Source organism: Cololabis saira, chromosome 7 (assembly GCF_033807715.1).
Source record: "Cololabis saira isolate AMF1-May2022 chromosome 7, fColSai1.1, whole genome shotgun sequence".
In the NCBI taxonomy this organism is placed as follows: Eukaryota; Metazoa; Chordata; class Actinopteri; order Beloniformes; family Belonidae; genus Cololabis; species Cololabis saira.
Genome location: NC_084593.1, coordinates 21,868,860 through 21,895,553, shown reverse-complemented (window position 1 = coordinate 21,895,553; position 26,694 = coordinate 21,868,860). Strand labels below are relative to the sequence as shown.

Here is a 26,694-nt window from a genome sequence, read left to right as displayed (position 1 = left end):
TATATGTTCACTTATGTGTGCAGTTTTCACATGTTTCACATTTGACATTTGTGATTAGCTACACAAATATGGAACATTGATTACATGTTAAAATATGTAAATGTTAATTATTATACACTTAAATTCTTTATGTAATTTTCCGGGACCAGTAGGAATTTACAACATTGTTTCATGGCAGTTATTCAAACTGCCAGTAAACATTATCTTCAATTGTATGTAATTTCCCTTAAGGGAATAATAAAGTCTTACTGAATAGAAATAAAAATGTATTTATTTATATCCTGGGACAGGAAAACATCTAGATATACTGATTAGATTAATTAGATATAGGACTTTAGTTTAAGAGCAGTTTGTGGGACTTTTAGCAAAGCAGTAATTTGTAATTTGTTTCCCATTGAATCCAGTACCTTTTATATTTTTGCTTTTTGTCTATTGTTTGATTAGGTTTAGGTACATAAATCAAAAGGCTAAGCTTAGGTGTTGAAGACAAATCGGTTAGGGAAAGTAGGCCTCCTTTTAAGTAGATGAACTTGAAATGTCTCATGGTGTTTTAAAAACCTTTAATCAAGAGATTTCACCTGAACATTTCTTCATCCTTTCAACTCGACTTCCTTTTTTGTATAAGTATCTATTTGTGCAATTGTATAAAAATGTGAACACAGACATTTTGACTTGTCGTTATAGAAGTCCAATGCTGCAAATTTTGGAAATTATGACTCACATTCAGTGAGTTAAGCAGTGAGTCAGAGGTTCTCATCTAAATCTATTAAGCTTGTCTTTTTCAAGCTATAAAAAACAAGATTCCTGCTGTGAAACAGGGTTTTAAACTGTAAGTGTGAGACAGTGTCTATTGTGTGATATCCGTCTCATATTATACTCCAGCAAAATATTGGATGAAAGGAATGGTTTAAAGGAAACAGCGGAATGTGATTAAATCCTCCACTACTAGACTACATTCAGCGGCATGATCAATTGGTACTAACGGCCCCAAAGTGTGCCAGGAAAATATCCCCCACACCATTACACCACCACTACCTGCCTGAACCATTGATACAAGGCAGGGTGGATTCATGCTTTCATGTTGCTGACGCCAAATTCTGACCCTACCCTCCGAATGTCACAGCAGAAATCGAGACTCATCAGACCAGGCAACGTTTTTCCAATCTGCTGTTGTCCAGTTTTGGTGAGCCTTTGTGAACTGTAGCCTCAGTTTCCTGTTCTTAGCTGACAGGAGTGTGCTCTTCTGCTGCTGTAGCCCATCCGCCTCAAGGTTCGACGTGTTGTACGTTCAGACTTCAGAGATGCTCTTCTGCATGTCTCTGTCGTAAGTTAACAAGTGGTTATTTTAGTTTCTGTTGCCTTTTTATGAGCTCAAACCAGTCTGGTCCGTTTCCTCTGACCTCTGGCACTAACAAGGCATTTGTGCATGTGAAAATCCCAGTATATCGGCATTTTCTGAAATACTCAACCAGCTCGTCTTGCACTAACAACCATGCCACGTTCAAAGTCACTTAAATAACCTTTCTTCCCCGTTCTGATGCCTGGTTTGAACTGCAGCAGATCGTATTGACCATGTCTACATGCCTAAATTGAGTTGCTGCCATGTGATTGGCTGATTAAAAATTTGAGTTAACGAGCAGTTGGGCAGGTGTAACTAATAAAGTGCCTGGTGAGTGTATGTGACACTTTTAATATATGTACCAATCAAATTTAGTGCTGTGCTTCAACTTAGATTTCAAAAGTACAGCAGAAATGGTCAGTGATGTCAAAACCTTTCACTTAACAATTAAAAATCTCGAAATCATCATAAAAAAAGGTGATCCACCTGTTGTAAAAATGCTGCTTGACATCAAACATTCCCACATTTGTTGTGAGCTTAGCCCCACTCTGCATGATCCCTTTTCAGTTTACATCAATACTTCAAGAATGTCATGCAAGAGAACAAACATCCTCTTGTGAAAACGGAAAATCCAGACACCTAGAAACAATGTGCCCTTTCTTGGCCCTGTTTTGCAGAATAAGACGTTTATAGCGGTGTGTCTAACACTGTGCCTTAAGAGTCAATTTCCTGGCAGTGATTTGTAGAAGAATGGCATCAACAAGCTGCAGACTGGAGCATGAAAACCATTACTTCAATTCCTCACTCCCTGACATTAATAGGATGAATAAATGTGTTGTTCTCTGCTTAATTTGGATGAATTTATCCAATTGGCAATGAAAAGATGTAAATATCTATCTCAACTCCCCTCCTGATAATAAAAGACAAACAGCACTCACTTTGCTGTCTTTGTTTTTCTTCCACTTACTGTTTGAGAATTTGCTCTGTGCAGAGCGCATGCATCAGATGCTAACCAAAAGGACTGAGTCTAGGAACACATACCCAGGGAGGCTCGTGTTATGGGAAGGGTTTATTTTAAGTCAACTTACCCCCGCCACACAGGAGGTTGTCATGTTGAATTGCACTCCGTAGTAACTCCGAAAGACTTGACATCCCAGACATCTGATATAACAAATAAGACGCAAACTGACAGACTAAACCAAGCAGACAGAGTTTTTGTTTAAACTGTCAATTTCATACCCAAGATTCCCCAAGAGCAGCAGAAGCATGCAATGCAATTGTGCAAGCAGCCTGAGGACATTTCAAGGAGAACAACAAAAAAAAATAGAGGTGTTGACTGAATCCTCAAACTCTTTAGATCCTTATTTACTCAAAAAAAAAATTACAAAAACTAACTGATCCAAGGAAAATCCCATCTCACCACCCGTCGATCTGCTGGAAACACTATAGCCTCCAACATCGCAGGACACCCCCAAAAAGGTCTTCCATCCATGACAAAACGGGTCAGGGTTGTTGTTTTGATGTTGTAGCTTTTCAATGTGAACAAAATAAACAGCATATAAAATCACCCAACCAATTTATCAAAATATATATTGCATATTTCTGTATCAACAGTAAAATCTCATAAGTGTAATAATAAAAAAAAAAAATCACACTTTTGTTGTAGCTGCACTATGAGTGTGAGTGTACTATAAGGCTTTATAGCAGATATATAAAATCTTACAGTATTACTATTGAACTAACATACAGCAAAGTATAGTGTTGGGGTCAGGATACCAAGAATAAAGGTGCAGCTCAACCCTCAATGGAGTTCAGCTGTCATTCTGCAGTGAAAACATTTACACAAAGTTGAGCTGTAGACCACATTTTACCTTATAATGTTGGTCAAATAAAGCTTGAAATAACTTCTCATTCCAAGTTCTAGGCTGAATTTACGAACACACATTAACTTAAGTTGAAGAGAGAGGCATAACAGACAAGGACAGAGTTGCATACAGCACACAAAATAACAGGCAATTGAACAAATCAATGCTAAATCACTTGCACTGCCGCTTCAGCGATGAAGGTGCTGCTTTCACATATGCCCGTAGAGTGGTTGAGGTTATTTAGATTGGATCTAAAACTATTCTTTTTGAGGCCTGGATAACTTGAGCAGAGTGTTTGGGCGGTCCACAGCTGTGATGACTGCACCATAAAAAGGCTGTGATTGGCGAGATATGGAAGATAAACATCAAAGGTCACAAACAAACCCCGTCAGAAGAGAAACTCTCCACAAGTACAAACTGTTCCTAACCATTCTCCTCTATAGCGTGATTGGCTAAAGGAAGAGTCTCACCTTGGGTTTTGGCAAGTGAGGCAGCCTTTGTTAATTTCTAATGCATTTGGAAACTACTAATTAAGTCCCCACCCCCCACCCCCTCGCCCCCCCAATGGATCGAGAAATTGACATGCTCTGGAGAGTCAGTGAGTAATTATATTTGTAAAGAGCAGTGATACAAGATACTCCCCTCTGACTGGGACTCATTACACATCATTAGAGAGGTCCAGAAACGAGGCACGTGCACGCACATCGGGTGCACATGCCTGCACACAGATCAATGAGCAGAAATCCAAACGCTGTTTGTTTTTGGTAAACAAAACCGGCCCGTCAGGCCGCTGACCCGAGCAGAGTCAGACGAGTCCTAACAGGACAGTCTGGATGGAGTAAAACTCTGCACTCAGTTTTTCATCTGGCAATAATCTTACTGTGGTGGGTCAATATGTAATTAAAGATAAGATCTGAAATGAATTCTCATTCATCTAGAGAGGCTGAAATATTAAAGTTTGCAAATGGGCCTGAGGAAAATTGAGGTCCAACCTTTGAAGCAATAATTACCATCACAGCAGCATAGGGCTAAGAGCTGCAGGGGGTGATAGAACTGCACTAGATAAGAAAGAAGACTCCTATTTAATTGGAACGTGAGTGCCGGTGATTCGACACATCAGAGTCCTTGAACACAGTCTGTACGCCTCTCCTTCATGTGCACCTCCTTATCTCCTTAGAATTTCACCTGAGCTTCAACTTCCCTCTCTTCCTTTCTGTGTACTTGTGTTCACATGTCCAACATCTTAATACAACTGAACTTAAATATATAATAGACAAGATACACTTTCTCCTGTCCTGACAAAATTGGCAACAAACAAATGGTAAATTAAAAATTCATTATATAGGAAAAATGTGAGACAATATGGGGAAAAAAAGACTAGTCTTGCAACTGGGTTTTGGGTCATTATTGAGCAACCAACCAACTCCAAACGATCGCCTACTGCTCCATGTTTGAAAGTTGGCGTCCCACACTGACTGGTAATCTTTTCCCCAGTTTGATGGTGTACAAAAATCTCAAGTTTTTAACTGTATGATTCTATTTAAATGTATGGTCCCTGATTTTGGAGAGCTAGCAAGATTTGAAAATGGCACCTCCTCTAAGCCCCACCCCCTCCTCGCCCTCCCGTCAGCGCTCCGTCCAAAGCCACGCCCCCACAAACTTTGGGAAACGCGCATTTGCAGGAGTCGAGTTTTCCAGGACATTTTGGACAGCACATTTTCAACAAAACTACCCCATGTCTCATTCACCTGTAAGCGAGGTCGGTTTTAGGGAGGGGGCAGGGGTGGGCTGTGCCCACCCAAACGTGCGTCCTGCCCACCCAATCAAAGTTATGGGGATCCTTTATTTTTTTATAATTTTATTTTTTTATAAATATAAAAAAATATCACAGAATATATGTACCGTTTCTGATTGGGTGGGCACTGCGCATCATTTTTAGACACAACAATGAACGCATACCACAAAAGTTGTGACCCGACGTCCCAGCAAAATGAGCACAACAGAGAAGTTCAGAACAGCACACAGAGCACACACTGAAGGCTGATTTATGGTTCCGCGTTACACCAACGCAGAGCCTACGGCATAGGCTGATTTATGGTTCCACGTTCCACCAACGCAGAATGGTGCGCGTCGCCGCGTACACTACGCCGTAGGCTACGCTGTACCCTACGGCGTAGCAGTGCCTCCAGAGCCTGCAGGGCACCGCAGCACCGCAGCCACCGCAACCCGCACCGGCGCTCCGCTACTGGGGGTCTGCCACAGGGGGGGGGGGGTTACACTGGGACACTCTGAGCCGAGGACGACCCGTGGGAAGCGGACACTGGGGCTGGAGGCAGGCTTGAAGCAGAGAGACGTGACGAGTGCGCGCATGGGACGGAGGGGGGCGTGGGCAGGACTTAAAATGAAGGCATCTGATTGGTTCTTTCCCCCCTGCCAAGCCTCTGGTCCTCTGACCAATCCGTGCCATTCGGAGCGCAAATAAACCGATTGGTTAGAGTTTTTACAGTATTAAAGCTGTCAGAGAGGTCAGATTTTTTGATTTCCTTTTTCTGAACACATTATTCACTGGCTACTCTCAGGATGGAAGGACCATTTCACCCAGTATAACAATAAATGTTTTTGAATACGATTGCAGACTATACCTTTAATCAGTCCACAAATCTTTGAGTCTCCAGAAGTCCACTGGGGGATGCTTGGTGGGACCAGACAGGACACTTTTTCTTATTTTGACATTTTAGAAAGTGATTTTCTTACTACCACTTAACATTTTTTTGTTAATCGATAGTAACTGCAGTTCTCGTTCTTCTGCTAACAATTGGAACTGAGAGTTGTTTACTGGAAGCAGTGTATAGGTGTGCTTGAAGCCATTGTCCTGTGCTGTTGAGTCTCAGAAACGTGTTTTCTGATTGTGTTGTGGCTTTGAGTCTGTCAGACTTCTTAAAGTCAGTGACCTCCAGTTTCCAAGTACTTTTTGATGGTTTAGGAATCTGCACTGGTTGATTTTTTGACAGTCTTTTTAATTTCTCTGTTGGAGATTCCTTCCACTTTCAAGGGCTATAACAGTCTGCTTGGTTTCGACTGATAATTATTTCACCTTTATAATAGCAGTACAATGCTGTCCAAAGAATGCTTACGTGGGTATAGCAACACAGTATTTTGCAACACTTATTTTACAAAGAGTTTATGTGAGAGCTCAGCAGACACTGGAACACCTGTTGGCATTGTTAGCTTCAGGTTTCAATCAGATAGCCTTTTTTCAGCCAATTTTGTCTTCTCGAGATTACTTCAACATCAGCTTTAGTCTTAAGCGTCTTCTGATAGGTTGTATTTCTACAAGCTGTCCATGGAGGACAGGGGTTTCTCCTGAAAGTGCCGAACCAAGCTACAATAAACAAAGCTTATTGATTTCAAGAATGACAAGCCCAGAAATCAAGCCACGCATGATCAAGCCCTAATGAAAGTTGTCAGTTGGAAACCTTTGTTTTAAAATGAACATGGTGTCTATGCAGTAATCTTTTCACTATACCGTGTATATTTTGTAGTTTTCCATTGGTTTGGGTGGTGGCATCATGACCTGTCGTCCTCATGAACATGTGCAGCCCCTTTAGTCTACGGCAGACTAACCAATCAAAGGCAATCCCTACGTACGACGTGGGTATTTGAAATCCCAAAAGAAAGTCTCAGACCATGCAGCCGTCTCACAGCAAGAAGGTCCTGGGTTGTGGGTGCTGAGTGCATGTTTAGTTCCCCCATGATTTCAGCACCCACACTGTGGGTGGGGTTGGCGAAAGGGCCTTTCTGTGTAGAGTTTGCATGTTCTCCCCGTGTTCCCTTGGGTAGCTAATGTGAGCTACCCTCACAAAAACATGCAACAGTCCTGGGCTATACATGCCCCCTCTGGCCAACCGGGGCGCTAGATGGGGTGGGGAGGATCTGGCCGGAATAATGTGATCCTTCCACGTGCTACATCCGGCCAGAGAAGCCCCACCCTGTCTGGGGAAAAGAAGCCTGCTCACTCCTCAGGTTAAAGGGAAAGTTCGGTTTTTTACAACCTGGACCTTATTTCTGGCATTTTTTATGGTTGTATACTCACCCAGAGGGGTTTGGTGTCATTTGGAGTCCTTCGGAAGATATTAGGAGTTTTTTGCGAGCCGCTTCTCCATATAACGGTAGCGCATAGGGCACTAGCGGGACACAGACGATGCAGCGTCTAAATAACACATGATTGCCGCGAAACTCTTCATTTCTTTTATGAATCACTAGATCTGCTTCCAGGACCTGTTGTAACATTGTGGCGCTGTCTGTGTAATAAATAAAATAAATAAATCGTTTGTAAACAAGACCTCTGAACTCATGACGTCATCTCTGTGCGCGCACTCTGTCCTCCGTTCAGTGAGCTCTTCAGCCGTATACTCCGGCTCAAAACGGTAAGGACGTCCATCATATTCGAAGTCGTCGTCCACAACCTCAGAATTTGACAAATATTCAGACATGTTTCAAATAACTATCAGTAAACTAACAGTAGCGAACTCCAGCTGTACACGGAGCTGTGTCTGGGACGCGCGCACAGAGATGACGTCATGAGTTCAGAGGTCTTGTTTACAAACGGATTTATTTATTTTATTTATTACACAGACAGCGCCACAATGTTACAACAGGTCCTGGAAGCAGATCTAGTGATTCATAAAAGAAATGAAGAGTTTCGCGGCAATCATGTGTTATTTAGACGCTGCATCGTCTGTGTCCCGCGAGTGCCCTATGCACTACCGTTATATGGAGAAGCGGCTCGCAAAAAACTCCTAATATCTTCCGAAGGACTCCAAATGACACCAAACACCTCTGGGTGAGTATACAACCATAAAAAATGCCAGAAATAAGGTCCAGGTTGTAAAAAACCGAACTTTCCCTTTAAGGAGGAGACCTAAGCTCAGTGCAGGGCCCTCCCTGGGTTGGTAGAGGGAGCAATGCCCAGGACTGACTTAGGTAGGAGCACTGGGTGATAAAATGGGGAAAAAAATCAGGGGATAAAAATATTATAAAAAGAAAGTGTCGGACCACAGAGTTTGCAACACTTGGGCATGCAGTGTCTATTTTGCATCTAAATACAACAACACATCCATCTGTTTTTTTGAGTTTATGATTGTCTCTAAGGCAAGAATTAATTGTTTCAGCACTTCAGATAAAATCAAAAACACTGAAACATGTCCATTTTAATTTCCATTGCTGTAATTGGTTAACCCATATCGTATTCCCTGTAAAAGCCATTTTTTGTAATATTTTGAAATGTACATCCCTTTTCAGTTTTTGATGATCTAAACTTTTTTATTTTTGACTTCTGGCAGTTAAACACTTAACTTTGTGCTATTGCGGGTCATTCACTGGACATGGATAGCTTACTTTTATGTAAAAATTATAGGACATATATAGGAAATATAGGTGTTATTAAACTTGATGGCAGTGTATATTGTAGCAAAGATGGTATCATGAAAACTAAATCAACAAATAAGACAGAACATTCTTCATAATTTATGATAATTGCCGATTGGTTCTATTTTGGTAGTGCAAATTTATTGAAGAAATGTTTCTAAGTCTCCATGTTAAAGCAACACAGCAGATTCGTCAAGCTGAGCTGCTGTTGTCTAATAGTCTAGGCCAATTGTTTCTGTGAGATTAGTTAAATATTCAGTGTTGTATGTATTTCAAATGTGTTTACTGCAATAATAATGAGATATCCAGATTGCCCGGGGATGGTGGGAGTGCTACATTAGTGTCAGAAAGCATAGTTTGAGTTGCCTTGTCTGCTTTCACTTTAAACTCATTATCTTGTCTAATTCTCTGTCTCCATTATTCCCTCATCCCTTTAAGCAGCCTAATTAAACAGGCTTTCATTATTTCATTAATATTAATCTATTTATGTGTTATTTCCATATTTCTACATGAAACAGATTTTTCTTTTTCTGCACAGAATCTGTAGAGATGTTGTAAAGAGAAGCAAACCTGAGGGTATTACTCTCATCTGGATGTCTTGTGATGTAATATTATGCATGTGGAGCTGAATTCAGCTGAATGCAGCCACTACAAACACTTAATCTAGCCTACTTAATTCTGTTTGGACTAGATTAATCCAGACACTGATGCAGACAGACATTATCAATCAAAAATAATAACCACAGTTATAAAATGAAAACATAAAATGCCAATTTTGTCATATTTCTTCGGTTCACAGCTTCACACAGTTTTGTGTTTATTGGAACATCGTGGTCTGTTTTCTCTCTGGCTTTGATTTTTTATTTTTTTTTGGTTTAATAACAGTTTAAAGTCGTACCGTGGGGAGATTATCAGACCGTGCAAGAGCGATGGACATTATCACTCAAGTACATGCATCACGTCTTCGCTGCTCATTGGTCAGAATGACTGCTGGGGATCTCACCACATGAGCTGCTTTGTGAACTGTATTTGTGCCTTTGAGTGTGCATATGTTTGAGTGTGTGCATTTGTGCGTGTCTGGGTGTGTGTATTACGTGTTTGACTCGTTTTTGCTTCATTTCACTGACTCTGCCCATAGATGTGAATCTTAGTGTGCTTGTGTTGAAGTGCTCACTGCATTGGAATGTGGTGTTTGTCGGTGTGTTTGCATGCATGTAGAATGACATTTGGCAAAACGTGGCAGCCGAGAGGAAACATCTGACTCATAATTGAAGTGCCATGAAAGAAATATGGCCATGAATCTGCATTACGCTCTTATGCTCGGCTTTAAACCCGCAGCAGGAGCAGGAGGCAGCCTGCTCAGCCAGTCCTCTGACTATTTTCCCACCCTGAAACCGACTCAAACATTCAAAAGGATACTCCACAAAAAAAATGACAGAGGAAAACACAACGTATTCAACGCAAGCAGTCCTAATGACAAAATCGATAGGCCGTAGCACTCTCATCTCCATCAAAAAGAGAGTGCAAGGATGAATGTAGTTGTGCCTCTGCCATTCACCCACAGCAATCATCTCAATGTCCTGGAGGATGAAGCAGCACTCTTCAGTCACCCTCTTACGCTTGCCCTGTGGAGCTGTCTGAGCCGTAAGATGTGGCAGGTTGCTCTTTTAAGGATGAATCTGGAGCTATTCAATATTCTTTATGCTGCAAACAAATCCCATAAAAATACACATATTGACAATCAATTACTTCTACTAAATACTTTATCTGTTTAACTAAAACCAGATGTAGCTCAGTCATTTGTAATTGCTGACCGACTGCTGGCCCTTTAAAAATGTAGCCACAGGTAATACATTTATTGGCACTTTTAAATAAACTTCTGACACTTCAGCACCCTTTTACGCATTTCCCACCACAAATAACAAAAGGCATTAATGCAAGTTATTTATCAGACCTGAGTCAGTACAAAACCATCCAGCTTCTGTAAATATTTGTGCAAAAGCAGTTATATTTCATGATGTTACTTTACAATACACTTAGCAGGTGCTTTTGTTCAAAGTGACTTACAGCTGAAGAAAACAATCAAGCTATCGTAAACACAGTAAATTGCAGAGTAAGTGCAGTTAAGAGAGCTTGCAGATGTGTGCTAAAAGGATAGTGAGATATAGCCGCTAGGATAGGAGTTGTTCTTGGACAAGGAGGCTTTTCAAGAGCTTCTTTAAAAGAAAGAGGGAAGATCCTGCTTTTGTAGCAACTGGTAGTTTGTTTCACCATTGGGTAACCACAGACAACAGTGTTGCCTGAGATCACCTTGTATGAGGGACAGGACAAAGCCCGTTGATCTTTTTGTGATGAGCGCTATTGCAGACTCTCTAATAAAACCTGATTCCACCAGAGCTTATGGTTAATGCGCGTTCCAAAATAAAAGTGTTCTCAACGGAAGTTCGTCTTTTGTGCTTTATTGAACACAAAATACAAAAAGGATAAAGTACGTCCTATCGTACACTGCTTTCCAAACAGGCAGACCTTTTTCCTCAGTTCGTCGAAGTCATAAACACTTTAAACACACCTGACACAGTCAGAAAAATTGTGAGCTCCTCTCCATTCTGATTACTTTCTTAAAGGTGCAGGCTCTTATTAGCGACTAAACATGGCATGACCAAAATACAATAACCATGTAAAGATTAAAAATTGAAACACCACCAAACGGAAATACCAGATGTTACATCAATTATGTATATGGCACCTACAAGCGCAAGGCCTAAGAAGGGGCACAAGCCTTTAAAATTGAGTTTAGATAAGCCGGTGTGGATTCTGAAGTCACTTCGTGAGCAAGTGTCAGCAATTTTTATTTGATTAAAGCAGACACACTTAGCCAGTGATGGTCCAAGCAGACATGTGCCCTCTCGGGTTGATTAAAGACCAGATCAGCCACTGCATACTGGCCTTTGTGTAGATACAGTAATCCCTTGCTATAACGTGGTTCACCTTTCATGGTCTCGCTGCTTCACGGATTTGCATTGTGCATTGTGTTTTGCATTCTTATTGAAACAGTCTCCCCGCTACAGTTCTCAAATATAATCGATGGTGGCATGTCGGTTTATAAGAATCTTTTCCAGAAGAAAAAAGAGTGATAACAACTACTCATAACTATGTTCTTCTCTCGAAAAAACACACCTGCGCCGCGGGCTTTAGAAGAAAAATACGCTACTGAGCGGAGTCAGCGGCAATGTGGCCAGAGAACGATAAATGACAATCTTTAATCACATTCATGTTTTTTGCTACCAGGGTAGGAGCAACGGCAGTAGAGGCAATATTTATGTTGATATTGTGGTTGAGCAAATGATAAGCAGGAATAACCAGAAGTTTAGTTTTAGATAAGCTAAGATGAAAGTAGTGTTCCTTCATCCATGCAGATAAGTTGGAGAGGCAAGCTGAGATTTGTGCCGGTGTTCTGCCAATTTCTGCTGCTTTGCCAAAATATGCTACCTAATGGTTTTCTACCTTTGTAGAGCTACAATTTTACTGTGTTTTACTCCATAGCCCACTTCCTTTTCCCCAGTGATCCTTGTCCCTTGCCAGGCCGTCATCGTAAATAAGAATGTGTTCTTAATGACCTGCCTGGTTAAATAAAGGCCAATGACTGAATCAATATCAAATAAAGCAATAGAATTGTTGTTTTTTTCTCTTTATCGTATAATGTTCACAAAGTGTAATGCAATTCATGTCATGGGTAGTGTATTTTGAAGGATCAAATACTCAACATCCCATATTATCAAATTTACATCGTGCAAGAAATGATGCAAACTTTGAAAATCGACTGTGCGCATGCGCAGAACCACAAAGTAGCATTTCACGGCAGGGAGCAAGGATTGGCAGAACAACGGGACAATGGAGTCATCTGGCAGGAATGACAGGTATAATTGCTAGGGGTCTCAAATAAGCACGTTAATTGCAATTAATTAATTCCAGGCATATTTAGTGCATTATGTTTTTTAATCACTTAAACTATTTTCTCTAACTCTACTTTTTCTGTTTGCGAGTTGCCTTTATTTTGAAATCTGTGTTTGTGCGGCGGGTTTATTGTCCTTGAGTTATTAGGGGTGGAAAACAATGGTCAGTCACACCTTGAAGTGGACATTGATTCGCTGTCGCTGCGTTTGGGCGTGTTTAGCATCCGCTGGTAGACTCTAATGTAGCTGGACAGGCATCAGGAGGAACGGGGAGTAGCGGAGAAGAGAGGTGAAAATGGAGGAGCATGTGAAAGTTGTTGGTCCAGTGAATGGGGAATTTAGATTTATAAAACGCCCCGACGGCACGATTCATAAAGCTAGAATTATTTGTGTTCTTTTTAGGGATGTTAATAATTAATCGATTTTCGATTAATTGCCGTTATGAAATTACCCGATTAAAATTAACGATTACAATTAATCTATTTATTTATTTATTTTTTTTTTTCGTTTAATTTCACCAGCTGGTATTACGCCCGGACCACATTTAATGCGACACAACACGCTGCCGCCGCGGCGCGCACAGAAGAAAGAGACGGCGGATATGTTTGGTTTTAGTAATATCATGCTCAGGCAATGAGTCTGCAATGGCCCAGACGGGAGACACATGTAGCTCTGTGCTTAACTTTTATTTTTAATCCACTCTATATTCTTCTGGTTGTTCTCCGGTATGCTGCGTCGTTGTAACGCGGAACCATAAATCAGCCTTCACCCGGTACATACATAGGTTTCTCTAAACATCCGTCCCCGCTACAGTTTTAACTAAAAGAAAATGTGCTCCAATACAGCAGGTCTCATAATTTTATTTTGAACACTGCCAAAACTCTAACTTAAAACGTAACTAGAACTTAAAATTTGCTTGACACAAATTACACTATTATGGCTGCTGCTACTACTAATAGCCTTGAAGTGCACTTTATATTATATTCCTTGTGGTACAAAAATGTCTTTTTGTTACTTTTGTATCAAATAAATATTTGATTAAGGAATACATTAAAATGTCCTTTGTATTTTATATAAGCAAAAAAAATTATGTTTGTATCTCAGATGGGGGAAAAACGCCGCTTATCAACTAATCGATGATCGATCGATAAGGTTATCAACTATCAATTAATGAAATAATCGATAATTTGCATCCCTAGTTCTTTTTGGTAAGGACTTTGCTTACCACTGAAGCAGCTCAAGTTTAGCCACATAAACGCAAACACCCGGTTGCAAGGGCAGCCACAGCTAACGTTGGCAGCAAAGATGTTAGCAATTTATGTTGCCACAGCAACACTCTTCCCCAAACAAACTTGAGGAGAGCAGCCCACACATGCGCACGTCTGTGACAGAGAGGCTGGCGAATGTCCAAGTGGATGTAAATGGCTAGGACTGCATTTTAATCGTTTGACAGCACTAATAATTGCATACAATTGCGTATCATCAGCATAGCAGCGATAGTCCAGTGATGTGGTGTGCAGAGAAGTGGCCCAAGCACCCACTTTTGGGGCCCACCTGTGGAGAGGCAATGGGATGAGGACATTTGTCCTTGCCATAACACTTTAACGGAGGTAGGATCAGAACCAAGAATGTGATATGTCAGCAATACCCATATTTGAAACTATAGATAGCAATATGCTGTTGTTAAATATAACAAAGACAGCTGATAGGTCCAGAAGGTTAAGCACTGAGTTCTCATTGCTCTTGTGGTGGTTCTGTCCAAGACAATAAAGATGTCTCAGCAAAGTGGCCACTTCTGAAACCAGACTGGCTGAAATCGAGATGGAAATTTTGTTTGAGGACGTTTGAGACCCCTGTTCGGTAGCCTTGGAGAGGAAGTGTAGAAGGGAGACCGATGGATAGTTCTCAACCTCAGGGGGGTTGGGTGACAGTTTCTTTTTGTGCAACTGATTCTATCTTCTTTACAAACTTGGATTGGATTTTTTTTATGCATCTACCATGATTAGCCAGTTTGTCATCTTTATTCCTCTTAACTTGATATATTTTTGTACTATAAATTTTAAGTGTTCCATAATTGCACAAATACCTCTGTTGACTAAAGCATAATTTATGATTGACTGTGAGCATTTGTTCTCAGTGTGTCAAGTGGATCTGTAACTAGGCTTTGGAAATGGACGATCACTGGTTGTCAACAGCTTTATGAATATGGGGGTGTTCAAATGAATGCTAAATGACACTCCCTTTTAATAAGATCACAGCAATTCTGAGAAGAGGGAAGACCATTGAACCGATCCAAGTCTAGACACAGATTAGCAGAGCTCTAGAAATCACAGCCACAGACAGGCAGAGTACTGGTTATTGGGCCAAGTACAGGCACAGAGGCACTGTACTCATGCAAAATTAAAAAAAAAAAAAAAAAGAAAGTTGGATAATGTGCCATGCAGGCAGTCCAGTTATGTGACCTACGTATGAAGTGACAATTGTAAATCCTCTATATAATATATCCGACAAAGTGTTATAAAAAATTGCATACAGCTGATAGTTAGTACATCTGTTGGTGGCGATATACAATTTATTTTCATGGTGATAAAACCTAGAAGCATCTGCTGATTAGTTCTGTTTATTATTCCCAACTTAGAACCCCCCTATATAGAGACTAAGTAGTAGTGCACTGAACTGTACAGTGAGTACGGGGGGGGGGGGGGTGTATATTTACACAATGTCTTTCAACTAGACACATGTTGATGAAACCCAAATTGCCATCCTTTTGTAATATGTATAGATTAGATTGCATTTATATAAATTGAACCATTTGTGTGAATGGGTGACTACAGTAAAAGCACATTGTAAAGCTCTTTGTACAATTTGGACAGGGTTAAAAAGGTCCTCAAATTGCAGACAATTAACCAGTTGACTGAGAAGTACTTGAAAAAGGACACGAAACCCCAACAAAACTGCTGCTTTTTACAAGGTTTATTATGTCTTAAGAAACACAGAATAAATCTAGTTATCCTTTATGTTAACAGCTATGAACAAACTGGGTTGAAACTGAAGTAACATCCAAACCGTCAATGATCAAGGTCAAATGTATTTATTTTTTTATTCAAACTACGTCATTTGTCCTTAACCACTCTAAATATAAAAGAGAAGTATGGAGGGAGAACAACTGTGTCACAGAGATGGATGGAAAAGGTATAAAGCCGGGATAAAGCACCAACAAACTCCATTTTGTGTTACTGCAGCTGTTTCCATGGAGCTCTGTCGCTCACTTTTGCACTCTCTTTCTTTCCTTCTCTGCACACCCCTCCCCCTGACTCCCCTACACCCACCCAATCACACACACACACACACACACACACACACACACACACACACACACACACACACACACACACACACACACACACACACACACACACACACACACACACACACACACACACACACACGCATGTCTAAAAGAAGATTCAGCTGTGGGAGTCAATCTGCAACCGACCGCAACTGAGGAAGAACCTCTCAGTCTCAGTAACAGACCCTTCATCTCCCCTCTGTCTCTCCAGCATCACGCCCATCTCATCATTTTTTAAACTTCATTACAATAATTTTTCAATTTATTCCAAATGCCAGCCACAACAACAAGCCCACATGCAGCAGACTCAATTACTGTGATTTTGATACTTGAGCACCCATAAACTGCATATGCGAGCGCTGCATCATCAAGAAGGAACAGAACCAGCCCATCTTTTTGCAGTCTTGTCTTTTCCATTTGCCCTATTTAAAGTGGATGTGGCAATCAGCTGTGCTCATTAAACCCAGGTGCCCTATAAAAATGGCCCAGAAAAATGTCCTTGAAGGAGTAATTGAAGGGAAAAAAGAGAAAAGAGGAAAATACGCCTACCGAGGACTCCAACACGGTAGTTGAGAGTGATAACGATGACATTTCCATAGCTGGCCAGGACGCTCCCATCGATCATGTTGCCTGTCCCCTCCATATAGGATCCTCCATGGATGTAGACCATCACCGGCTTGGCTCCAGTGTCTCGTATGTCTGTAAGAGTGGCCATCATTAACACATTCACATTGTCGTCCACCCACTCGAATCAATGGTCAGCTCAGATTCACATACAGCAGTTACAGCACATGGTGGCAACAAACAGACAAGGTGACAATCTCCTCCCAGATACCAGCTGTAATCATACAGCCTGCTGGCCTACCCATGGAAAGGGATGGATTATTCTATGAAATCTGCTCTATGAGACACAAATTAATGTCCACTCTAGTTCAATTGTATAACAGTAATAGGTCATTACAGCCGAAAATGTGGCTGATCATTTATCTCACATTCACCAAACTGTTAGGGTTGTATCTAGTTGCCTCCTAGGAGCAGAGCCTCTTCCTAATATAGACACACAGAAAACCATTAGGGGGAATAAAGAGAGAGGTACTCTGACACATCCCTAACAGGGAAAAGGCTAATCTGGCCTGACAGTGATAGGGGAAAGCACACTAGCTAATTACCCAATGCTACTTTGCACTTCCTTTTCACGCCATCCTATCATGCTGAAACAATCTATTTGCACAGTCCTGCTTGGACTTGGATTTCTGTTTCAGTTTTGGTAAAAGTGTTGTTTATTTTACTGCTGAGCATGGTTTGATACCCAGCTGGGGCGACACTCCAGCCAGATAAAGCACATACAGAGGTAGGGGGAAGAAAAAAGCCTCTGTCTGAGGAATATACTGAATTACTGACTGGCTAGCTCAAGCTAGGAGACAAGACAAGAAACTCTCTCTCTCATTTTCACTACTGCTCCCCTGCGTTCTGAGTAGCTTCTCGCCTCCTCCCCTCACTTTGTATCCCTTTCACTCACAGACTCTCTCCTGTCTCTCCCTGTTTCTCTCCTGCCTTCCCTCCATCTCTGTCCAACTCCCTGTTGGTACATCCTAAACCCCGAGAGTGGTGAGAATGAGAAGGGGTAGGAGGAGGTAGAGTTATGGAAGACAGAGAAAAAGAGATAGATATAAAGGATGTAAGGTGGGAAGGGATGGAGGAAGGAGGAAACATGAAAAGGCAATACATGAATAAAGACAGAGAAGAAAAAATATAAAAGAGCAGGGAAAAAAGATGAAGAAAGCAGTGAGCTCAGATTTAAAAGAGTGGCATTGTGTCATGGTCGCTATGGTGACTGAGAGCCAAAAATTCAAAATCCCCAACAACAGTTAATAATAAGCAACACACTTCATAGGCCTCATCATACAGTATATCCCGCTGCCATATAAAGGACAGCAATGTGAATGCAGTTTGTAAGCACACCTTTTCCTGTAACCCGGATAGTAAAGGGTTCGTTTTAAAAAAAAAAAAAAATCCCTTTATTATTCATAGCCCAGTTAGGTTTAAAAGCATAGCAATAACTTGTATATGATGTGGACTTATTTATGACTTCCTTTATCTGGCTGGTATCTGAGGAGGCTACACAGTGAGATGTGATTTAAAGCTGACACTTCTCTATACAGCACACACTTATCTTAGACAAGAGGAGGGGGTGCATGGGGTGAGAGTGGATGAAAAGTACAGTCTGGGGGAGTGGAGGGCTGGGGGGAGTGGGGATTGATGGGCGGGTAGGCAGCAAAACGATACCCTACGGAAGCTATTCAAACAAATGGGCCACAGATACAAAGAGAATGGCAGAGAGGAAGAGAGACCGAGGAACAGGGGGCAGAAATAAGAAAAAAAAAGAGATTAGTCATGTCAATGTTATCAGTCACCTCTTTTGTTGATTCACATTGTGTCGCCATGACAACAGTTAAAACCCTTTGGGAGAGAGATACAAAACACTGTAGCTCCACTTGTTCTAATCTATTTACTGAGTCAGTCTGATGTGGGAGGCATCACACAGATATGATGTACAGTTTCCACTGACACTTATTGTGTTGTTTGATGAAGGTGTACATGCAACATAGTCCAATTGGATTTTGGCCGACGGAGAAAAAATATGTATTTTTCTTCGTCTGCATCTGGGCGGCAAGAAATCAGATTGGTGCTTAATAATTAACTGTGTGGCTTAATCTGACGAAACAGGTGACTAAGTTGCTAGCTCGAAACTTGCTTCCTGATTCACTACTTCCCTGAGGCAAAAACATCATTACATCAACACATGTATTTATAGTCGAGGTTCAGCACAAAATTGTGGTGGAAAAAAAACAGAAATACATTTATTAATTCAGAAATGTGTATATCTTCATTTAAACAACATGCAGAATGAGTTGAATGTATATAAACATGACAAACTTGTATGTTTTGCAGAGAAACAATACATTAAACTGTGAATGATGGAAGTGCAAATGCAAAGTGATGTGCAAAGAGGAATGAGCTGAGCATAAAAAAAGTTGACAGGCATTACCACATTAGCTCTTTCCCATACTTTTTTCTCAGAGACAGACTAATGGGATCATGCAGCACCTGTTATACAGTGACAAACGCTCATACGCTCCCAGACCTTATTCTACAAGGAGCAAATAACAGCATTGCAATAAGAAAAAATTAACAGACAACAGCCCAGTGAATAAATAAATCAGATGATTTTAGTTTGGACATTGGGGACAGTCAGACCTACAAATATATCACAGGACATAAATTTTTGAAAGGACTGAGGGGCACAACCTTTCAAAAGTGCCTCCCAGTGCCTCTGGACTGATTGGAGTGTCAGAGGGAGGCATAATTCAAGCCTGAGCTGAGACCCTAAGGGTTGCTGCTGCAAGTGAATCCAACCAGGAGGGCTTGGAGCGCTCCCTCGCTCCTCCACTTTCTTATTTCTCTCTTCACCTGTACCTCCACCTTTTTTTTATTTTTGCCCTTTGCCTTTTACTGCATTGAAGGCAGTCAGTCATATATCTGACATTGAGTGCCCCAGAACCGGCCTTGACACTGCGAAGTGGGACAGGACAAAAGCGAGTGGAGATAAGTGTCAGTGGCATTCACTGTGTCAACACTTGGGGAAACATGGTGGCTGTCAGCAGCTATCAGTGAGGTCTGAGGTGGGGGAGGAAGGGTGACAATGTCCTGAAGTGTCAGGACGTGACATGCATCCCACTTTAGTGCTTGCGTCAAGCCAAGCTTCACAGTTCACTCATGATAAGTCCATTACCGGCTATATTCATATTTAAGAAGTGCATATCATTTATATGAAGAGACCCTTATAAAACAGGCAGTGTGACTAGAGCAAATCATATTGGAGACTGAATCACAGCATCCATCTGAATGTCTGCTTGATATTCCTTTAATGCATGGACAAATAAACTTGCACTGTATGGCAAGGCATTATAGTGTAAAATACAAAAAAGAGAGGGAAACACAGAAACAAAACATCTATTTCAAAGAATAAAACTTTCAAAGTCAAAAGGCGAAGCAAAGAAATTAGCAAAGCTATTGCATAGCAGTTTTTATGTATTAAAAGTTTGGCATAGACATTCAGAACCACCAAGCACTTACCTTGTGAAGCAGCTGGATTCTTGCAAGATTCTCAAGATAACAATAAGAAAAAACCCTTCTGCCAGGCTTCAAGCTGGGCATCAAGCTGTGTTTGTGGCAATGGCAACCAGGCAGCGTGCTACAGTATACAGGCAGCTATGGTGTGAAAACTAATAAAAAAGATAGGTGTTGCTATGGTATCACTCTCTTTCCCAACTGGCTTAATTAAGCATTTGAGGTCATTATGTGGTTCAACTTAGTTGCTCTGATTGTCCATGATGGACGATAATAAACAAATATCTCACTCAATCATCAACTATGTTCCTTTCTCAGCAGTTTCCAAGATCGCTGCCCACACAGGCACCAACATCTTACGTCACGCCAAAAAGCAAAGTGAAAAACCAACTTGGAGCCCTTTTACATCCTGAAAAACCCAGAGCAGCATTGCCAATCTCCTTTGTCTGAGGAGGTTTTAGTGAAGGAAGCTGGTTTCTTTAGCGAGGGAAGAATCTTAAAAGCAGCTGACAGCTAAGAGCCCGACATAATACTGGACCATCTCCCTTTTAAAATGTACTGTAGCGCTAGGTCTGTCATTTGGTGTTTTATAAATGGAAGGACAGCTAACAGCTTTGAAAGCAGTAACCTACACTGACATGTATGAAGTGTAGAGTTCAAAAGCATGGAACGACACAACCTTAGTTGTAATGTGTCTCCTTTATTTGGTAAGAATGCTGAGAGTTTCCAGTATTGTCACGTCACCAATAATTATTTGATGCTATCTTATTATGTATTTTTTATATGGAATCTTTTAGTCAGAGCAGTGTACAGGAGAAGCCTACACCTCATCAGAAGTGAAAGCATGTACAGAAAAAAAAGAGTGCTCTACAGCTGAAGTATGTCAGACTCCACAGTGATCCCCTGCAGACCTGACACTTCTGAGTAACTGAGGTATGTCAGCTCTGCCTGTATTTAAGAAAATCAGAGTATGCAGGTGGGCATAACGTATAAAAGTGAGATCTGTGGGCATTCATGAATACAGACATCGCTACAGTAAATGTAATGAGAGGAATAACCTTTGAAAGAAGGGGACTTCTTGCTCCTTGGCTGCTGTGTTAGTGTGTTAAATATGATGCTGGCAGCAGGGCAGACAGTGTGTTTGTGAGGCTATAGAGGAGAGAGGGATGTGGATAGCCACTGGCTGAGTTGGATGAGAGGTAAGACACAAGGCCGTTAGAGAGATGCTGTCATCCCTGAGATTCATAGACAGCATCTTGATTCCTGAAAGAGGAAAACCCCTTTATACTCTTTTGAACGCTTGCTAATCAGTTCACAAAGGCTGATGTTACAGTGTGCAAAACCCCTCAAGGGGTTAACGGGAGCACACCGACAAACCCAAAAGCCTGAAGACATGCTGTTACATTGTATATAGCAAGATTTGAAATATCACAGCAAAGCACTTTCCTGCTCCATTTCCTAGATTTTCTACAAGTCGTTTGTTTAACAATTTTTTCTCCCAATTATTTCATGCCACTCAAACATAGAGGGCACAGGAGAAAAAATAATTGAAGACAGTGAGAGACTTACTCTCCTATCCTTTGAAATTGCTAAAATGATGCTGGGTGACTGAGTCATTAGCAGAAATGCTTATCTTGGAAAGAAGTAGGGTTGCAGCATCCCAAGGATCTCTGAATAAACGGGCTTTGAGGGGGCATGGTTCCTCATTTCTGCCACATCACAGAGAATAGAGTAGTGGCAGAAGGGAGAGGATGGTGTATGAATTGCCCCCGCTGTCGATTTACCACTCACCGGGCTGGCCGTCTGAGCTAAGGGCTTTGCTGGATAGGGATCCAGCCAGGCCTGCGCAATGGAATTAATGGTAATACCCGGGCAGGTGGAGCACAGCTCTGCTCTCTGGCACGGCAACGATGGAAAGTGTTTCTGAGGGTGGGGGTAAGTCTGTGTGGGTATGTGTGTGTGTGTGTGTTTTCTTCATGCTTGCTTCTAAAGCCTGGAAACAGACATTTTGTATGCGAACATGCGTGTGCAAGAGCACACTCGTACTGGGTGAAAGCATTTCTTAGAGACTCCAAATGCCAAACGGCAGACGCGCACAGGCATCTATTTTTCATCAGTGGAAGTGGGCTGGGCCAGCAAGTGGTGCGAGACACTCTGGAGGTGGAGTGTGGTTGGCTGCTTCTCACTGCCTATCACCGGGCACAGTACCACAACACCACCGCCATGTTCCACCTGGGAGATTTAGCTCCTACGCAGACTCCCTTCCGCTATTTACATGCCCACTTTTATCTGAAAATGGCAGGAAGGTGATTGAAAGCTTGAACTCGCTTTTACAGTGCAACAACGGCGTCTGTAAAATTGAGTCTTGATTGTGGGCTGGTGTAAATCACAGCAACTTGGCCCACACGACTGTATTGCTTGAGAGAACGTTGTGTGGAATCTGAATGCTCTCTGGGGTGCCGGGGGCTCGACTGTTGCTCAGACAGACAGGAGCGCACACAAAGGGACAGACAGCGAGACACACAAAGTCAAAGAGGCAGCGCCTCAGGAGCATTAAGGCATATACAAAATGGAAAAATATTTTATTCCTTCTCATTTATATTTAGCTTGTTTTTGTCTAAGTTGAATGTTTTTATTGTTCGTTCCCCAAACCTTTTTATTGTTAATTTACTTATCACCCCTCGATTACTTATGCTGCATATCCTTGGCAACAATAGGAGCCTTCTATTGACGCAATATTTATTGGGATTAGAATGTAAGGCTGTGTCTGGGAGGTTACACCAGGGAGGACGGCAGTTGATATGTATTGGACGTAGGGAGCAAATTAGCCAAGGATAGACAGACAGCCAACAGAGACAGCATGGTAATTCTGGGATGAACAGACTGAGAGATGCAGGGGGTTACGCAGAGAAACTAGACAAGACCGTATAGCTCTCCAATCTGAGTGGGGATATGTGGATAAGAAGTGCACCAGCTAAAGGGGGGAAGGTGGGAAGCATATATTGCTCATGCTTGGGATTGATTTGTCCTTTAACTTTCATTGGTGATGCATGCAGTTCATTTACTACAGACAGGGTGATTGCTATCATCTGCAGTAATAGTACAGCTACTTGTGAAAACAATAGTTGCATCATGCAGTGAACATCCTTCAGTGAGAAAAAGATTTCCTTTTTTCTTTTTCGCTGAGGTAAAAGCTCTCTGTTGGGGGAAATGCAGAAGAAAGGGGTATGAAATTTCTCACCATAACAGTTAAACAGATTCCCCAGAACAATGAAAATCTTCTGGATCATGTTTAGCAACTGATGGCCAATGCTGTCACACATGCATTAGCTACAGTGCTGTGGCAGAGATGCTGCTGGGACTGTAATGTGCTTCTTCGGTGATGCTCTGTAAACAGCATTAGTTGCGCTCAGTAAAGAATAGACTTGTCACATTTTCACTGAGGCTCGTCTAGCACAACAGCTTGGAGACCGAGCCACTGTGTATGCATGCAAAATCTCGCCAGACAACAGGATTGGCACTTGTCAGCAATTTTAAACGGACTTAGGGGCAACATATTGACGCACAAGAGCTTGCTTGGAGGAGGACAAACCTGCACACAGGGACACGGTCGAGTCAGGGACTGAAGGCAGTTTGCCTTTAGTTGCAACACCTTGCCTTGGGCTTGAATAAGGAAACACCTGTGTGTCAAAGTGGTGTCATGGCAACACTTCCTGGTCTGTGATCAAGGGCAACATGAGGCTTCTTTTTAAGACAAGCGCCCACTGGCAAAAAGGAGTGGGGCTTCCCAACAAGCGCTTGAAAAATTGTAAAGAAACTATTATGGTTTAAGGTTTTTCTAATAAAATCCAGTAAATTGTTAGGTTTTAAGACACAAAAACAGGAACAAAAACAATTTGGACTAGCACATAAGACAAGTAACATTTACTGTCAAGCTTAGGCTCGCCTACTACATGAAAATCTCATATATCCTTGTTTGTGCCAGACATGCAATTAAATCTTGTACACATAATGTGAAAATCCAATATGTCTATAATAAACAAAGGCAGCAAAAATTGAGTTATCTAGATACCTAACATCATACTTGCATCACCTGCCCTACGGTTGCGAAAGAAGATAAGGGCGGGGCGATATCAAGGGTTTGATTTAGATTCAGGGAGTTAAGCCGTTTCTGTTGCAGCACAAGAAGCGTCTCTCTTTCTAATCTCGGCAGAGATCCACCCTGAGCCAGGAATATCCCAAGATAAATATGGAAAGTGAACAATGCGATTGCTGAGCAGCAACTTCTCATTTTCTACACCTCTCATCTCTAATCCTCTTCAGCAGCACTCCTGAACTGCCGCTGCTCATCTAAATCTGCCAGCAGACCTGGTGAACAGGCTGATATTACACTGCTGCTTCTCCTTCCCTCTGCCATTATCGCCACCAACACAGTTGCCGGCCACACCTTAAAAAGGAGCTTTGACTACTGCCCCTGCCCTTGTAGTGACACTTCCTCCAGCCAGTGTATGAGATAAAAACTGATTCAATCTAGACGTGGTTATCTTAACAGATAACAGGTGTCATTTTGTTCTTAAGTCAAAAACTCTTCATCCACTGAATGTAGATGTCTGTAGGAACAGTGGTGATCACATTAACTCACATGCTTTTTGAAACATTGCTCTTATAGGACTGTGATGAGACAAGGATGCTTGATGATTGCATTTGTAATTGGAAAAATCAAAGGTCAAACAAAATCCATAAATGGCCATAAAACAGTGATGTTTTTAGAAGTAAATCATGCACCATCTCTGTTCACCACGGAAAATACCTTCATCTTCATCACCGTCGTTATCCGATAACTCCTCGCCCTGTTTTTTTGCATGGGCCCCTGTTATTGAAGCAAGGAGAGACATAGAGAGGAGCAGGACAATTCAAAATAGCATGTTGGGCAAAACAGATGGGAAAAGAGTCATTCAAATGAGAGCAGTAATTAAAACCACATGTGAGTTTAAGAAAAATAAAGTTCATCTGAATACATTTTCATAACAAAATTTCATATTTGCACACAGCCAGATTAACAATAACAGAGACAAAAATCATTAGAACAGCACATACATGGAACAACCTAAAAAAACACTTAAAAAAAAGGGGGAGGGGGATCAGCTAGCAGGAATTAACTTATTTTTGCAAATTGGAGGCAGAGTCATACACCAGTGACATTTTCAGAAAACACTTTCTGATTCATCAAGGGAAAAAAAATGCAAGTGCTTGAGGATTGTTGCAAATAGTAACAGTCAAAGCATATTACTGTGACTTCTGGAGCTGGTCCTTGGGATTTATTGTGTTTTGAAGCAAGATTTTATGAATTGTGTTATTGTATTTAAAATGTTACCCTTACAATAAAAGATTCATGTCTTGTGAGTCAATTAATGAGACAATGAAAAAACCCATATAAATGTATAGCCAGTTAATAATAATAAATACTGAAATATATAATAGTCATTTCTGACACTTTTTTTAAGAAGGTCTTGAAAATATAACATACATATAGGATTTAAACTACACACAAATACAAATGAAGGACGCTGAATTCCAGGGAGCCTTATGTAAATGAATACATTTCAAGATTGTGTATAACGTCAGTGATGTCAGATATATATAAATCACCAACATTGTGTCTGCTTGTTTGCCCCTAACCGGAGGGAATATGTTGCCCTTGCATAGTGTTTTGGTCCTTTATAGTAGTAAGTGCATCCATGTGTTCCAGCAAGGGTAGTACTATAAATAAATGTAATATGCACACAAGGATGAACTGGTACTGGTGCTGAGTGTTAACCTGCACCAGAGAGGTTGGGTAATGAAGTACTAATGTTGAAAGAAATACCTAATAACCAAACTCTGCTGAGTTTGAGCAGAAAATGGCTTTACTCTCCAATCTAAGTGCAAAAAAATCCATAAAAAGTTTGCAGCACATTGGTGCCTACCCTGATGAAACGCTTCCTAAATAATCGTATCACGCTGCTGACGCAGAGTCAAGCTGGCAAACGTGCAATTCTGAGAGTCACGGCCACCTGTGTGGGTGAGAGAGTGCGCCACGTTCTTGAGGTGAGGCAGCGCTTGTATAATAAAATCATTACCGCATGTTTGTGATGAGATCAAAATGATAACATGCTGGCAAAAATGATTGTGGCTGTTTGCAGAATCTCAAATATAAAATAAAAAAGATAAAAAAAAAGGTCTATATGGATGCCATAACTGAAATCCACTGAGCAATTATTGTAATTATATAATATTAACATAACTACACTGCTTAGATTGCATAAAAATGGAGACAGTAGTTAGTAGACTGAGTGTCACAGCTGTCTTGAGAACCACTAATGATTAATGTTTTGATACATATTTTTAGTCTTAAGAGGACCATGCCTATAACGTGTTCTGTATTTTCTGAACAATAGGGCCGCTGTCTGAAGCTGCAGGCAGAGATAAGTTTAACACCGTAAGGTTTTCACAAGGCTCAGCTAATTGTAGCAGGAGCTCACATAATGGCATTATTCATAACACCAGATAAAGTGCAATGTGAGTTGAGCACCGAGGCCAGTGCAGATCTAAGGTCAGCACTAACAAGTGTAAGACGGTGAACTCAGACTG

At 41.3% G+C, this 26,694-nt stretch overlaps 1 protein-coding gene across 3 annotated transcripts in view; it reads right to left on the bottom strand.

Annotated features, from left to right (window-relative positions):
- nlgn3a (neuroligin 3a) overlaps positions 1 to 26,694 on the bottom strand; it is a 159,852-nt gene that overhangs the window by 91,912 nt on the left and 41,246 nt on the right. For 2 of the 3 annotated variants that reach the window (XM_061725054.1, XM_061725056.1), the window contains 2 exons: positions 24,875 to 24,934; positions 16,483 to 16,632 (listed from right to left, as the gene is read on the bottom strand). In XM_061725054.1, the coding sequence (XP_061581038.1) occupies positions 16,483 to 16,632; positions 24,875 to 24,934 (210 nt within the window). The remainder of the gene's footprint in view (positions 1 to 16,482; positions 16,633 to 24,874; positions 24,935 to 26,694) is intronic. The other variant, XM_061725055.1, reaches the window with a different exon arrangement.